The following is a 14,019-nucleotide window of genomic DNA, read 5'->3' on the forward strand; positions in this document are numbered from 1 at the left end:
ACGTCAATTCGGGACTTATTTCTTTGGAGAAGTGCGAATCAGCTATCAAGGAACGTCTTTCCTGAATACTACAACCTACACAAGTTCAAGATCAATATCCACAGGCTTCTCCTTCTGCAGTCACCACTCTAATTACTCGATATAATAGAAATCAGAATCATAGATCGGCACATATTATCGTGGGGAAAAAATATCTGTATATCTTTGGTGTATTGCTCGCAAATTTGGACCTCAGCTCCTAACATTACTCTGGGGATGCTCGACTCAAGACATAAGAGAGCAGATTGACTTACAGTTGACCAGAAAGTTAGAGAACTTTGAGCATAGAAGAAAGATCGCCGACCTGACTCTGTTTTACCGATACTACTACGGTAAATGCTCTTCAGAACTGTCTAGTATAATCCCGCCCAGAGCAGTTTTTGCTAGACCTACTCGACAGGCAGGCATGGCTCATGAACGTCCAGAACTTCAATTTATCGATTTTTTTGGATAAGTGCAAGCCTGTGGAATCAGCTACCAAGCGCTACAACCTATAGAAGCTCAAGATCAATATCTAAAGGCATCTTTACACTATAGGCACCGCTCGAATAACTTGCTTTTAATATTAAAAAATGTCCGAACATATAAATCATAATTGTTTTTGAATTCATAAGAATTCTGTCAGTTTTTTTAAATTCTTTCACCTAGAAGCTTCGTCAAACTTTTTACCCCAAAAAACTGAAAGTGCTACTAGAGTACAATATTTTTGAATCTTTTTAACCTTTGAAAATATCACTAGATTTTTGTCATTTATAACACAGGGCGATATAAATTTTGACTTAAGAGAGGATGATCGATTAAGACCCCGTTCGATTGTTGTGGAAACTGAGAAATATCCTATTATTCTGAAGCTTGACATAGTTTTCTGTAGCTTGAAGCAAGCTAATTGAAAGTCTTAATTAACACGAAACCTCCCTTACCCCCTAAAACTACCCCTGCAACTTGGCACAATTATAGTTTGTGACAAATTTAAGCGGGGTTTTTTCAAAAAAAATAATTGTAGCTTGAAAATGCTTGCTATTTGTATCTAGGAGAATTGTTGATCAATATTATAGAAAATTCATATTTTAAATTTAAAGGTAACCTTATACCAATTAACTTGACTCACCTAATACATAAGTCCTGTGACTAACTGACTAACATCAATGTAATCTCATTCCAACGCTTCTCTAACTTTTCGATGCCGTGCTTGTAGAAGGATTTATCTTTTGCATCAAAATAAACTTCAGTTTCAGCAATTGCTTCTTAATTTGAGCTGAATTTTTCACTAGCGAACAGTTTTTGAGATCAGTGAACAATCAGTAGTCACTGAGGAGCCAGATCTGGATTATAGGTGGATAAGGAAGCAATTCGAATTATATTTGCTGTCTGTTGTACGTTTGCACGCTCCAGACGTGGTTCACCGGCTGCAATCCACTCAGATGATGATCATTTTGATTTCAGAATAGAGTGATGGATATCATGGCCAAACACTGCTCTGAATCATCAACACGTTATTTTTGATCAACTGTGAGTGAACGCGGCACCCACTTTGAAAAAAGCTTTCTCATGGTCAAAGCTTTACGTTTTCAGCTTTTTCAAGTAATTTACGATTAAATATAACCAATTTGTGCACTGTGTACCCAATAGGACGACCAGAACGTTCACCATCATCGGTGGTTGTTTAACCAATAACAAATGGTTCTCTTCGAAGGAGCAGAATCCAGATAACAACACTTCTGAAGCCATTGTTGAGCTTGTAAAGTATTTTTTTGTCATCAAGAAGCAATGATAGCTTCACTTAAATGGCTGTCACTTTTTTCTGATTAATCTAAATGTCATGAAATGTCACACGTAGTCTTTCGAAACGTCATACGGATTTGACAATGGCAGCGCCATCCTGTGTCAGTCAAACAGTTTCAACCAATGAATTACTCCTAGAAGTTCGTTTGTAGAAAAATTCAATATAAAAAGGTCAAGTTAATAGATTTTGAGTTACCTTCAGTCTCTGAAGATAAAAAATATCATTGTCACGATAATTTGAAAATAGAAACATCGAAGTTTATGAACGATATTTTCTATTTCACCAGAAATGAGACAGTACTTCATTTATTTTTCAAAAAACAAGTTCGTATTTATTTCTTTACACGGAATGTTAAAATAATAATTTTGACAACCTGGGGCTGAGTAAGCGGTTCATCTTCTAGGTGATAGTAGCTCCAGTTTCAGAAAATAACCTCTCACTAAGTACCGAAGTTACCACGAAAAAAAAACCCTTCATGCCATCCCAGATCTCCAGCGCATTTACCTTTATAACAGTTGGTTTTAATAACTATAAAGAACCCAGTATCCATGTACAAGCTGCATGTTACAATAGGAATTGTTAATGTAGACAAAGGACATTCATCGTTCTTCACAGTCACATATAAGACAAAAATTAGGTAATCCGAGACGATACGTTGATGGAGGGACACTGATTAACAGTAATTGTGTGTTTAGTGCTTCTCAGTTTATGAGATACGTAAAGACATTCTTAAACAATTTAGCCCTAGATGAAATTATTCATAGAAAACATTTTTTGTAATTTCTTTTTCATTTTTTTTTTGACAGGAGGTGGTCTGGACCTATCTTTACCATATGTCTGGCAATACAACGAAAATTTCACGCATTCCGTGTACATGGACAACAATACTTGGATAAATAATAAAAAATTCAGTATAACCATCGACGGACATTTTGCGGTTATAAATATTACCAACAACGTTTTCAAAGACAACCAATGTCAAACTGGTCTAATCGCTTTAAAAGGAATGGAAAAGAAGCTGAAAATAGTTAATAACAAATTCGAAAGCAACAACGGACAGTACGTCGTAAAATTCAGTTCCAACAGCCAATCGGAAATAATCGGAGACGTACCCGCAGTTTTCATGTATAACGAACTAAGAAACAACAAACGTTTCATAAAGGGCCGTAGCGGAATCTTACAACCGAGCATAGACCCAACGTGCGTAGTAGGTTTTAGCGGCATACAAAAAGTTAAAGTGAACAGAAATTTATTTTCCGATAATTTTCTCGATTATCAATTATTAGCTGGTATAAAAACTGCTAAAATCGATAATTATCTCGACGTAGCTGAAAATTGGTGGGGTACCGATGATGAAAATGAAATCAAGAGAAAAATTTTCGATTTCGACGATTGGAACGACCACGCCATCGCCAAATATCAACCGTATCTGTTGGAGGATAACTTCCAAGCCAGCTACTCCGTTTCCTTCAAAACAAACACTACGATAGATTTAGATTCCTTAGGAGGAAGGATATACGAAGATTTACGATTGACGAATAGGGAGAGACCTTACACAGTAAAATCAGATATCACAGTCATGCCTAACGTCACTCTTACTATATCACCCGGGGTGATTATAGAATTTGCACCAAATATAGGGATACTCGTTTTGGGGGCGCTGAAAGCGAACGGATACCCAGGGAGTGAAATTTTGATGAGACCGATCACTAAAGCTGGTAATCTTAGACAAGCTGGAAACGGAGAAAAACTCAGAGATAAACGCGCAATTGAAGAATTTTACGGACAAAGCGGAATTAGGTGAGAAATTTCTTCTTTTTTCATTCGTATCGGTTCTTGACTTCTGTTCCCTATTGGTAGATAGTTTATTGACCCATTCATATACATTGGATGCGAAGAAGGAAATTCCACCAACACCCTGTCATTTCTATAAGTCCTCATCTTCAATCGCGTCTCAGTTTCGCGCGTAGACTACTTCCTTTCTCCTAAGTTCTAAGGGAGATTCTGAAAAGTCTTATCTTTTTGTTAATAAACTAGCCTGTTGGCTATACACTCTTGGCTTCTTGTTCTGAACGTTTTATTGTGTGTATTTTAGTTGTCTCGGGTAAACCCTTTCCAACCTTTGGCCAGAAAAGATACAATTGCTGTTTTTTTCAACCTCCGATCGCTCCGTGGAAATGCTACACGCTTCGAAGCTCTCGCACTACACACTCCGCCATTGTTGATTCGTTTTCTAAAGGCTGAAGGCGATAGTACTGCAGAAATCCATCGAAGAATGCGTCATTTGAATGGGGAAAATTTTATGTGTGATGGTGTTGTACGTGAATGATGTCGAAAGTTTAAAGATGGCATGATGAAAAGGGCCAAGGCCGCAAATTTGTAGTTTTAGATGATCTGGTTCAACGAGTTCACCATTACTGCTTTGTCTACGGAATTTCCAGAAGTTTCAAGGTCCGTTTTGTACTCTACCTGAATTCATTGCCGGTAACTTTCTTTGAAGAAGGTATTGAGAAGCTCGTCCACAGACAAATGTCTGAATCTCTTCGGTTTAGTGTAGCAACCTTTTGGTAATACAATTATTGTTTTATATCAACTTGTCTTTTATTTATAGCCTATCGGAGGTTGAAAAAAACGGCCCTCCGAATGGTCCTTAGCCTTCCTTACAGCTGATCCCGATGTATAACTCTGCACATGCTCATGAAATGTGTAGTTACCGTGTCGGGGGGTGTCCTTTTGTAGGTTGAGCGTGAAAACCTAGGATCTTGGACAGATTTTTTTTTGTATTAAATGGTCCTGCTTTTGTTAGGCTTTTTATATTTCGCAAACGAACGAGCGTCGAGCGTGGTCGAGCGCAGGCAACTCGACTATCGGCCGATCCGTAGCTTGACAGTCCCGCCCGATAGCAAAGGTTTTGATCAATGGCTAAACCTTGAAAGTTTCCTGAACAATAACATAGAGAACGTCGATTTCAAGAAATGTTCGCACCCAAGAAGTGTGTTGCTCATTTTAAATTGATGAGTAATCAATATTGCTATTTCTAAAATATACAACGTAAGTGGCAATCTTTCAAATTTTTTGATTTCTCTGCAGTTTGTATTTTTCTGTAATACAAATATTCTGTTTACTGATGAGCACTTACCCAAGCAGTTATTTCGGAATATCTGACCTTCCGATTGTCCTCACATAAGTATTCTGGTAACACAAGGCTATTTTAAAAAGCCGGGAAGAGGTCGACGATGAAGATCGCAACATCCAAGACCACCTCAGGTGAAAAAGTGATGGATGTGTAGGAGCTATTGCGCTCATATCTACGGCGAAGTGTTCCTTTGATTGGCCGATTTGTTTTATTTATCTGGAAACCGTCGAGTGAATGAAACACAGTGTTCAATGCGTCCGGACAGACATCTCTGACCACTGGGGGTTGCACCATGATGATGCTCTGAGTCTTTATTATCTCCGACTAGTCAAAGCAAAGGTGGCAGTGATTTATCTGTCCCTGTGCAATCTGGACATAGCTCCTCATTCCTCTTTATTGTTATCACGTCTCAAATCAACTATAAAAAGCAAACTTTTGAATCATCAAGATCAGTATATAGCCGGATCCACACACTAGGTCTATTGTTGGGTTTAACGCTCGAACTAACTTGACTATGTCAAAAACACAGTGGTTCGAGAAGGTGCTTTGTCACCAAAAGTTTTACCGAGTCATAACATACAAAAGTAATAGAAAATCATCGCAAGAAAATATTTTTTGATCAAGATAAATATTTCAAGAACCTGGAGACAACACGTTCTGACTACGTTCACAATTAAAAATGTCAAACTTTATGATGGTGATGTCAAATTTGACATATTGACATCAATGTTGCCATATCTCAAAATTACATTCCTTATTTTCTCCATTCCGTGTTTCCTTTAGTATTAATTGTTTCTTTTTTACAATTTATTTTGTAGGTTATGTAAAAGTAGTAGCTGCGTAGAAAGTGACGAAACCCCGACGAACGAAGGATTCTTGGAATATTTCAACGGCACCACCTTACAATGGATCCCGATGTGCGATTCTAGGTTCACGGAAAGAAACGCTCAAGTCGTATGCCGCGAATTAGGTTTCGATCCTTTAAACGCGTTTTTCGATTTCGGCGAACGAATCGATTTTCACAGTAATTCGTTATCGAGAATCTGGACGTGGCCGGAACCTTTACAATGCAAAGGTACGGAAAATAAATACGAGGATTGTCCGATTAGATTGAATGGACAACAATTCGGACATAGACATAAATGTGAATGGAATTCGAAATTCGTTTTCATTCATTGCGATACAAACGAAAGGATACCGAATTATTGGGGTGGAATCAGATTTGCAGACGCGGAATTCGAACGAACAACTTATAATAATAGAATCCACGATATCCGATCGCATTCTTCTGTACAATTTGCCGAATCGGTTTTGGAATACGTGAAAATTCAAAAAGCTGGGATTTTACATAACGAAAAATCTTCCGCTATCCAATCTGTTATAAGAAGTCCTAAAATTAATTATATCGATGTAGAAGATTCAGCTGCTCATGGTATAGATTTGATTTCTCCTTCGAATACGATGATTCTCCTCCAAAATACGATACAGAACTCATTGGGGGTGGGTTTGAATATAATTTCCTTATCGGGAGAGGGAAGAGATTCGGAGCAATCTAGTTTTACGCCTTTAAGAGACCTCCATGTGCCTTACAACCTCTTCAGTCTTATAGATATATGCGATACTCACAAGGAAATTCGAGTACAAGAAAGAGTTTTAGTTTATTATAAATACGACAATTATCCTGTGAATTGCATTAAAATATTCCGGAGCGTTTACGATTTTAAACCTCTAGGATTGAGGTTATTGCAATTTGATTTATTCAATTCTTCTGTTAAGTATGGTATACCTGATTCTTTGGAAATTTACAATGGTGATATATACAATATTTCTTCCACGGTCATCGATACGGTGACGATGACTTCTAAAAATCATAAAAGATTATTCAAGTCCACATTGCCAAGTTTGAGCGTTAAATTATTTGCTAATGGAGCTTCTTCTATTCATGGATTCATAGCTGAAGTAATTACGTTGCCGATTTCTGCAATTGGATTTAGTAAGTATCCATTTTTAGAATCTACCATCTAATTTTATTGAACAAATTTTGCCCAGTGTTCCCCGGATTCTCCGCGTTCGACCAATTCCTATGTCCTCTAATTTCAATTCCTCTGCACATTCTTTAAAGAGCCGATCAGGCGCTTTGACTTGAACCCTTTAATGTCTTTAGGCAAGCTGTTAGGCTCACCCAACTGTTTAAACTGGGCACGTATGAGTGCTCTCACAGACGACGTGGTCAGCTGCACACTGGATCGTCTGTTATGCCCATGGTGTGGAGATGGCGTCTTAGATGGCAATTTCCGGATTTCGCGTCTGTTTAGTTGGAGTACTTGTTTGGTGACATTTCAGGTGTCTCTATCCATCTCTACTGAGTCCGCCTTGCGAGTAGACCGTTAAGAGATGCGTTAGCCACACCAAGAATTTGTTCGGGTTTATCGGTCAGTTCGCCGATTCTAGACTGGCGAGTGAGTCCGCCTCGTCGTTCTCCGAGTGACCGGGCACCCAAACGAGCTGGATCTTGAGGCCATTACTTACCAGAGTTCGTAGGACTCCAGTACTAGCCTAGAGCACACCATCGCAGCGGATACATTGTCTTTGAAGACGGTAACGTGTTCGCCAAGCGAAGAAGCTTCGCTTATTAAGGGTTGTTCTCCTCCTGCTCCAGCCAAGCCATTCTCCCTGGAGCCTTATGTGTACCAGGTGACTCCATTATTCAATATAGCGGGCTTGGAGTCACAATTCCACTGCTCCAGTGATGAGTACCTCCAGGTCGGGAGAAGTAATTTAACTATCTTCTGGAAAGCACACAAGACAAATCCTTCTATTCTTATGAATACTGATTCCCCAAAACGCGAATTTAGGTTTTTATTATTATTTTTTTAGATCGTGACGCTAGACACAACATCACAAGATCTGTTATTAAGAACAATGGTGAAAGTGGTCTTCTATATATGGCTTCCGGAGAGGTTAATCCAATATTAACTCTAGAAAAGAATCAGTTCAAAGGAAACTGCAGAAAATTATACGGAAATTTCACGACGTGTAAATCTGGATTACAGATAGACGTGCAGAACACTGAGACTCTCTATTTCAGAGTAAGTCAGAACATTTTAGATTAAGCAAATTACGAAGGTTGTACCAAAAATGAGCTACAGCTTCGAAGGAAGGTGCTTGGCTAAATCCGACAACAGTGCAGTACTCAGTAGTTTCCCCAATCTCTGAGGTTGAAGGTAAAAAGCGTATTTCCATTAAGTACATTCGAAGATTGTGCAGGGCTTTTGCTGATGGTCGCACGGACTAGAAGAGCGTTGGTTTCGGATGCTATTGTTCAGTGAGCTGCTCAAAGATTAATAAACTCTATCTATGAACTTATTGAGCACATTCCCGAAGCTTTCCATAGCAGAATTGAAAAAACGTTCGGTTAGGTAAGTAATCGTTAGATCCCCCGCTCACAATTTTCTTCGACAACATCAGAAAGTTGGCAACCAGGAGGACTTGATGGACTCTATAGTTCACATCGATTTCATACAATTTGGGACGGCGATAAACTCGAGACAGATATTGTGAAACTCCAGCGAGCCGACGAATGAAGTGGTGCCTGTTCACAACGCTCGTCCCCGAGCTTTTGAAGAAATTTGTGTTGACTGTTAACCTCTATTTCTTTCAGCGATTATCAAGCTAAAAGAATGCTTGAGTAGAGCACCATCTACAAAAATGTATTGAAAAATAACTATTAAATACCAGTCAACATTTGAAGCTTTTAAATTATGTATTAATTGATAACAATAAATGATGTTTTCTATTTGTCACAAATATGAGAGTCTTGCTTTTGGTACAACCCTCGCAATAGGACCTTAATAATAATAATAAAATAACAAATTTTATCACCGTAAATTGGTATTTTGGAAATAGTTTAGCTTAGAATCACATTAAAAGCATGCTAATTTTGCGTTTTTAAAGTCGCAGAATCTATTCATCGAATATTTTGTAAGAAAAACGTCAAGTAGAGGTTCTAGAAGAAATTATCAATACCACATTCATAAAAATCATGATTATTGGTAACGAAACGCTTTAAAAATGAGCAAAAACCTAAAAAATCACCATTATCGTGGTGTGGTTTACCAACAATTCGTTCCAGAAAGTTTTGAGGTGTCTATCGAATGTGAAGGCAGATAGATTTCTCACAATAATAATGCACCATCACATTCCAGCATGTAAAACACGAAACAAGAATTATCGCTCGGTCAGATTTAATTCCCTGTGACTTTTTCCTCTCTCTGAACCTAAATAACTGTTTCGTGGAATGCGCCATGAATCCATTGAGGGTATGGCGTTTAATAGGCGTTAACATGCTTGGATGTTGGATCGAAAAGGGCCTATTCTGAATGCGATTTGTGTTAAAATACTTTTTTTGTTAATTCGAGTCTAATTTTTCGATTTTAGAGCAACCTAGTCGAAGAAAATCAAGGTGGTTTATATATAAAAGCGGATTCGAACGGTTTCGCGACTTCTCTTAGAGGCTACATCCACAATAACCTATTTGTCAACAATACGAATCTTCCTACTTTATACGTCGAAGGTAAATCGACTTCATACCAAGCGGTGACCATATATAGAAATTATTTCAGTAGAAACCGAGCACAGTATCATAATAATATTGTACTGAAAGAAGTGGTATCGAACTTCACTTATAATTATTTGAAACGGAATACCGGACTTCAAAATTTAGAAATATCCGGATTCGATGGGGGTAGTTTGAATACTTATCAAAGTACAAGTCATAACGGATTTTACAAGTAAGTATAATTTTATATATTTCTATTTTCAGCAAAACTTTTCGCACTACACCCTGTATATTAATACGGGATTTTCTTTTTTTTTCTACATGAACGTATTTCTACATATATATTTTGTTTATAATCTTTTACGTGTATAAAATAAAGTTTGTAACTAAAATTTTTAAATCTTGTCAGTGTGAGTAAGTCCGCCCCAGTTTTTTATTCACATATTTTGAGATGACGTCATAACGAGCCGCCATATTGTCTTGGGGACAAATGTTGTGTCATCTACATTAAACATACACTGGAATCAATTCTCTAGGCACAAATAAAATGAAGTACTGTTCACATTAAAAATTATTTTTGCAGTAATTTTGCTGTACAACGAGACAGTAGATCGACTATAGTAGCAGGTACTGCAGGCCAACATTACGTAGACAATATCTTCTTCGATCCGGACAATGATTACGAAATAATTGCAGTGAATAGATCGTTGTAAGTTGATCATTTTTATATAAAAAAAAATATAAATTTACATTCACTAAATTTCTGTTCTGTTCTTACTTGAAGGAGGAAGAAAAAAAAGGGTTTATATCTATTATAATGTATCAACTTTTGAGATATGGCAACACTGATGTAAATTTGTCAAATCTGTCATTGACATTATAAAGCTTGACGTATTTAATGATGAAAGTACTCCAAACGTATTGTCGTACGAGGGCTATTCGAGTTTTTTACAGATATTTGAAACACTGCGATGATTTTCTACGACTTTCGACGTGGATTAAATCAATAAAAATGTGCCTTTCAACTCGCTTCGACTTTTGGTGATGAAACACCATCCCGCCACCGTATTTAGCTAATTTTTTGAATTCAATCGGGGTCGCACTTCGTTACAGGATGAAATTCGTGAGGGTCGTTCAAAATCGGCTTTGTGCCAGAAATCATCGATGATGAGTGTCAAATGATATTGAAAGATCCTCATGTGGCATACCGTAAGATTGAGGCATTAGTTCCACTCACATATATTCAATATTGATGAAAATTAGGCTCTCAAAAATTTGTTCTTTGCCACTTCGAAACAAATTAGGCCAACCTAGAACGGTCAATTCTAAATGGTACGTCAGAATTGAAAATTGAAACAATTCTGAACCCAGCTGCTAGAAATTCCTTCACAAAGATTTCTTAAACCTATGACGGTTAATTAACCTCATAATTGTTAACTACTGCCACATCTTCAATAGAAGCCTAAAACTATTTCTTTGGTGGCTATCAACATTGTTGAGAATCTTTTTCTCAAACTTATGACAGAAAAGAGATGAACATTTTGCTCTGCCTGGCGATGGCGATCTTGGAACTGTTTAGATATACTGAAACTTCATCACCAAGAGGTGTGTTCAAAAAAGATTTGTATGAAGGAAAAAGAATGTTTTTATTTACAAGAAACTGATTATGACTAATGGAAAACAACTACTGAAGATCAATGGTCAAAAAGCAGCCAAGACAAAGCCAATGAGTTTGCCAAACAAGTCTTCAGTTCCAACCCCATCTTCAATATTGAGGCCGAATTCAAAGAATTTCTGGAATCTCCATATCAACTAGAACCTCCCATAGAAAAAATCACCGTTAACCAGGTCAAAAAATCAATACAGCGATTGAATCCTGGATATGACGTAATTAGTGCCAGGGAAACCTCTTGAAGACACTACATCTTAGAAACCAATTAACCTATTACCAGTTATGTCAAAACTAGAAAAACTACTGATTGAGAAAATAGAAGCCAGCAGCAAAACAAATTCATCGAGTCACATAAAAAGTTTACCGATCTTTTTTGAAGATGAAGAATACTGTTCGGCTATCTCCCGCGCAAACTTTTCCAAATCCTAAAATCTTACCTGCAAAACATTCACTTTCAAGTCAAAATCCAAGATTAAATCACCAGTTTACATCTAATCATATCAGGAGTTCCACAACCTCAACATATGCAGACGATACCCAGGACCCAGCTATGGCCTCTCATATATTGAAAAAAAACTTGGAGAATGGAAGTAATCGAAAATAAATCTGTTCATGTCACTTACACCCAACGGAGAGGTTACTGTACCGACTGTAATATTAAACGGACCTCTTCTGCAGCGAAATACCTTGGAATTCATCTGGAGCACACTCATATTAACCAAGAGATAGCAATTGGGTCTGAAACTCAGTGATGGTTAATAGGTCGAAGATCCCAACAACAAGCTATTAATATACAATGGCATGCTGAAACCCATCTGGAGTTATGGTATTCAACCATGGGGTACTGCATCCAACTCAAGTAAAGCAATTTCAATCAAAAGTACTCAGAATTATTGAAAATTCTTGTGAGATCCAAATTGAGTCAGTTAAAGAAGAAATTCGCACTTTTCCTAAAGACCTACCACCTCATTGTAAATATTAAATATTGCAATTAAAAAATTAGAAGCAGATACAGACAAGAAAGTTGTTATGAAGGACAAAAAAGAGTATTTCGAGAAAGCTGATAGCTTTTTACTATTGAACGCATGTTTTTGGAAGTTGATCCGACTAAGAAAATCAGAATGACAATGATTTTTCTATCCTCCGAGATTCCAGGTCGGTTCTGCGCATTCTCAAGCATGCGCGTTTTTTACCATACCAATGTTCATATAGGGGGATTAGTAAAATATTTTCAAAACTCGTCGCGGTTTATTAGTTTTGAGTTCGGAATTTTTTATAGCCCTTCAAGTAAGAATTACTATACCATATTGATTTTACGTAGTTTAGTTCTAGAAATATTAATTAAATTTTTTTTGTTGCATGTTGCATGAAGATTTGAATTGAACAGGTAAGAATTGATTCAACTAATACTTCAAATGTGAACTGTAACAAAATAAATAATTTTCTTTATGTTTTCAGTTCAATTCCAATGTGGGACGTTAGAATAAACGCAGCAAATAATTATTGGGGTTTCAATACAACATTAGCGGTAAGAGGACGAATTAAGGATCAAAGCGACGATCCGAGATTACTGGAAGTAATTTTCGAACCGTTTTATATGAATAATCGTACGATTCTCGATGGAAAATGTCCTCCTGGATGGGAACTGGTTGGAGAAACGTGTTATATGTACATAGGTGCCCTGATGACCTTTTGGGAAGCTAAAGCTTTCTGCCAGGTTAGATCAACCCCAATTTTTTCTATTTCATCGATAATATTAGGTTTATACCAAAACTATCGATCCTACCTACATATCACCACATTGGTGCTATTCCATATCATCCTGTGAGTGATATCCTTGAAATAAAACTTATTTTCACTTTCTGAAGCAGTCGTTTTCTGAAAAAGGACCAAAAAACACTAGACTATCTAGAGGTTGATTCTTTTGTTCAATATTCTGAAGGTTCTGTGATGGAACTTGCTTTTTATTCGTGAGAAACATCCAATCGCCATTTCTTCTGGGTACTTCTTCTTCTTCTCCTTATTTTACATTTACAATCGTACAGTCTGATCCGCGTTTCCATTACCAAGTTCGTACGTCTTCTTGAGAACGATGGTAAATTCTTAGCAACGGTCTCTTAAGACGATAAAAATGCAATATTTCTTCATCCTCTGCCCTTTTTTTGGTTGCCTTGGTTGCGGCTGGAAATCTTGTATGATAAACACTATCTACTACCATTGCAACTAATACACAATTACACAGCTTGATGTGCTTTTCGATTGCCAAGTTATCGTCATCAGAGAACGAGGATCAAATCACCAACGATTTCTGGAGAAGATAACTTAGTTGTAAAAACGCGCGTCATGATCCAGCTTAGGTATCATCTACTCAGAGGTACCTGCAGTTCTTCTTTTGTATTAGTTGGGGTCTTAGTTGTTGATATTTATACTGAACACACTGCGTTTCGATTACCAAGCTATTGTGTTCAGAGAACGAAAGTTAACTTTTATCAACAGTCTCTGAAGATGATAACTTGGTTATAAGAACTAAACAATGAGTCACGCACCCTATCCAAAACTTCCTCTTTCGATTCTTATTTAAGGACATTATCCAGCTTTCATACCATCTCATCGATGGCGCCTGGAGGTCTTCCTTTGATTGACTAAGTTGGAGTTTTTGATGGCCAAGTCAATAAAGTAAAAAATCTCGTTCGAATCTATCAACTGAGCTTCATCTGCTGATTATTTTAAGCCGAACATTGCATCTAGTTGTGTTTTTGTACATCTTAGACAAACTTCAGTGCTCATTATTGGTAAAATAAATTACAACGTTGCCAAATTTCATAATTTAA

At 37.2% G+C, this 14,019-nt stretch overlaps 1 protein-coding gene across 1 annotated transcript in view; it reads left to right on the forward strand.

Moving 5' to 3' along the window:
* Nucleotides 1-14,019, forward strand: part of LOC130893737 (protein bark beetle) — a 49,124-nt gene that overhangs the window by 25,733 nt on the left and 9,372 nt on the right. Inside the window, exons 5-11 of the mRNA XM_057800072.1 lie at nucleotides 2,629-3,622; nucleotides 5,777-6,951; nucleotides 7,836-8,047; nucleotides 9,396-9,748; nucleotides 10,100-10,225; nucleotides 12,561-12,575; nucleotides 12,647-12,905. Of these exons, the coding sequence (XP_057656055.1) occupies nucleotides 2,629-3,622; nucleotides 5,777-6,951; nucleotides 7,836-8,047; nucleotides 9,396-9,748; nucleotides 10,100-10,225; nucleotides 12,561-12,575; nucleotides 12,647-12,905 (3,134 nt within the window). The remainder of the gene's footprint in view (nucleotides 1-2,628; nucleotides 3,623-5,776; nucleotides 6,952-7,835; nucleotides 8,048-9,395; nucleotides 9,749-10,099; nucleotides 10,226-12,560; nucleotides 12,576-12,646; nucleotides 12,906-14,019) is intronic.

Source organism: Diorhabda carinulata, chromosome 5 (assembly GCF_026250575.1).
Source record: "Diorhabda carinulata isolate Delta chromosome 5, icDioCari1.1, whole genome shotgun sequence".
Lineage (NCBI taxonomy): Eukaryota > Metazoa > Arthropoda > Insecta > Coleoptera > Chrysomelidae > Diorhabda > Diorhabda carinulata.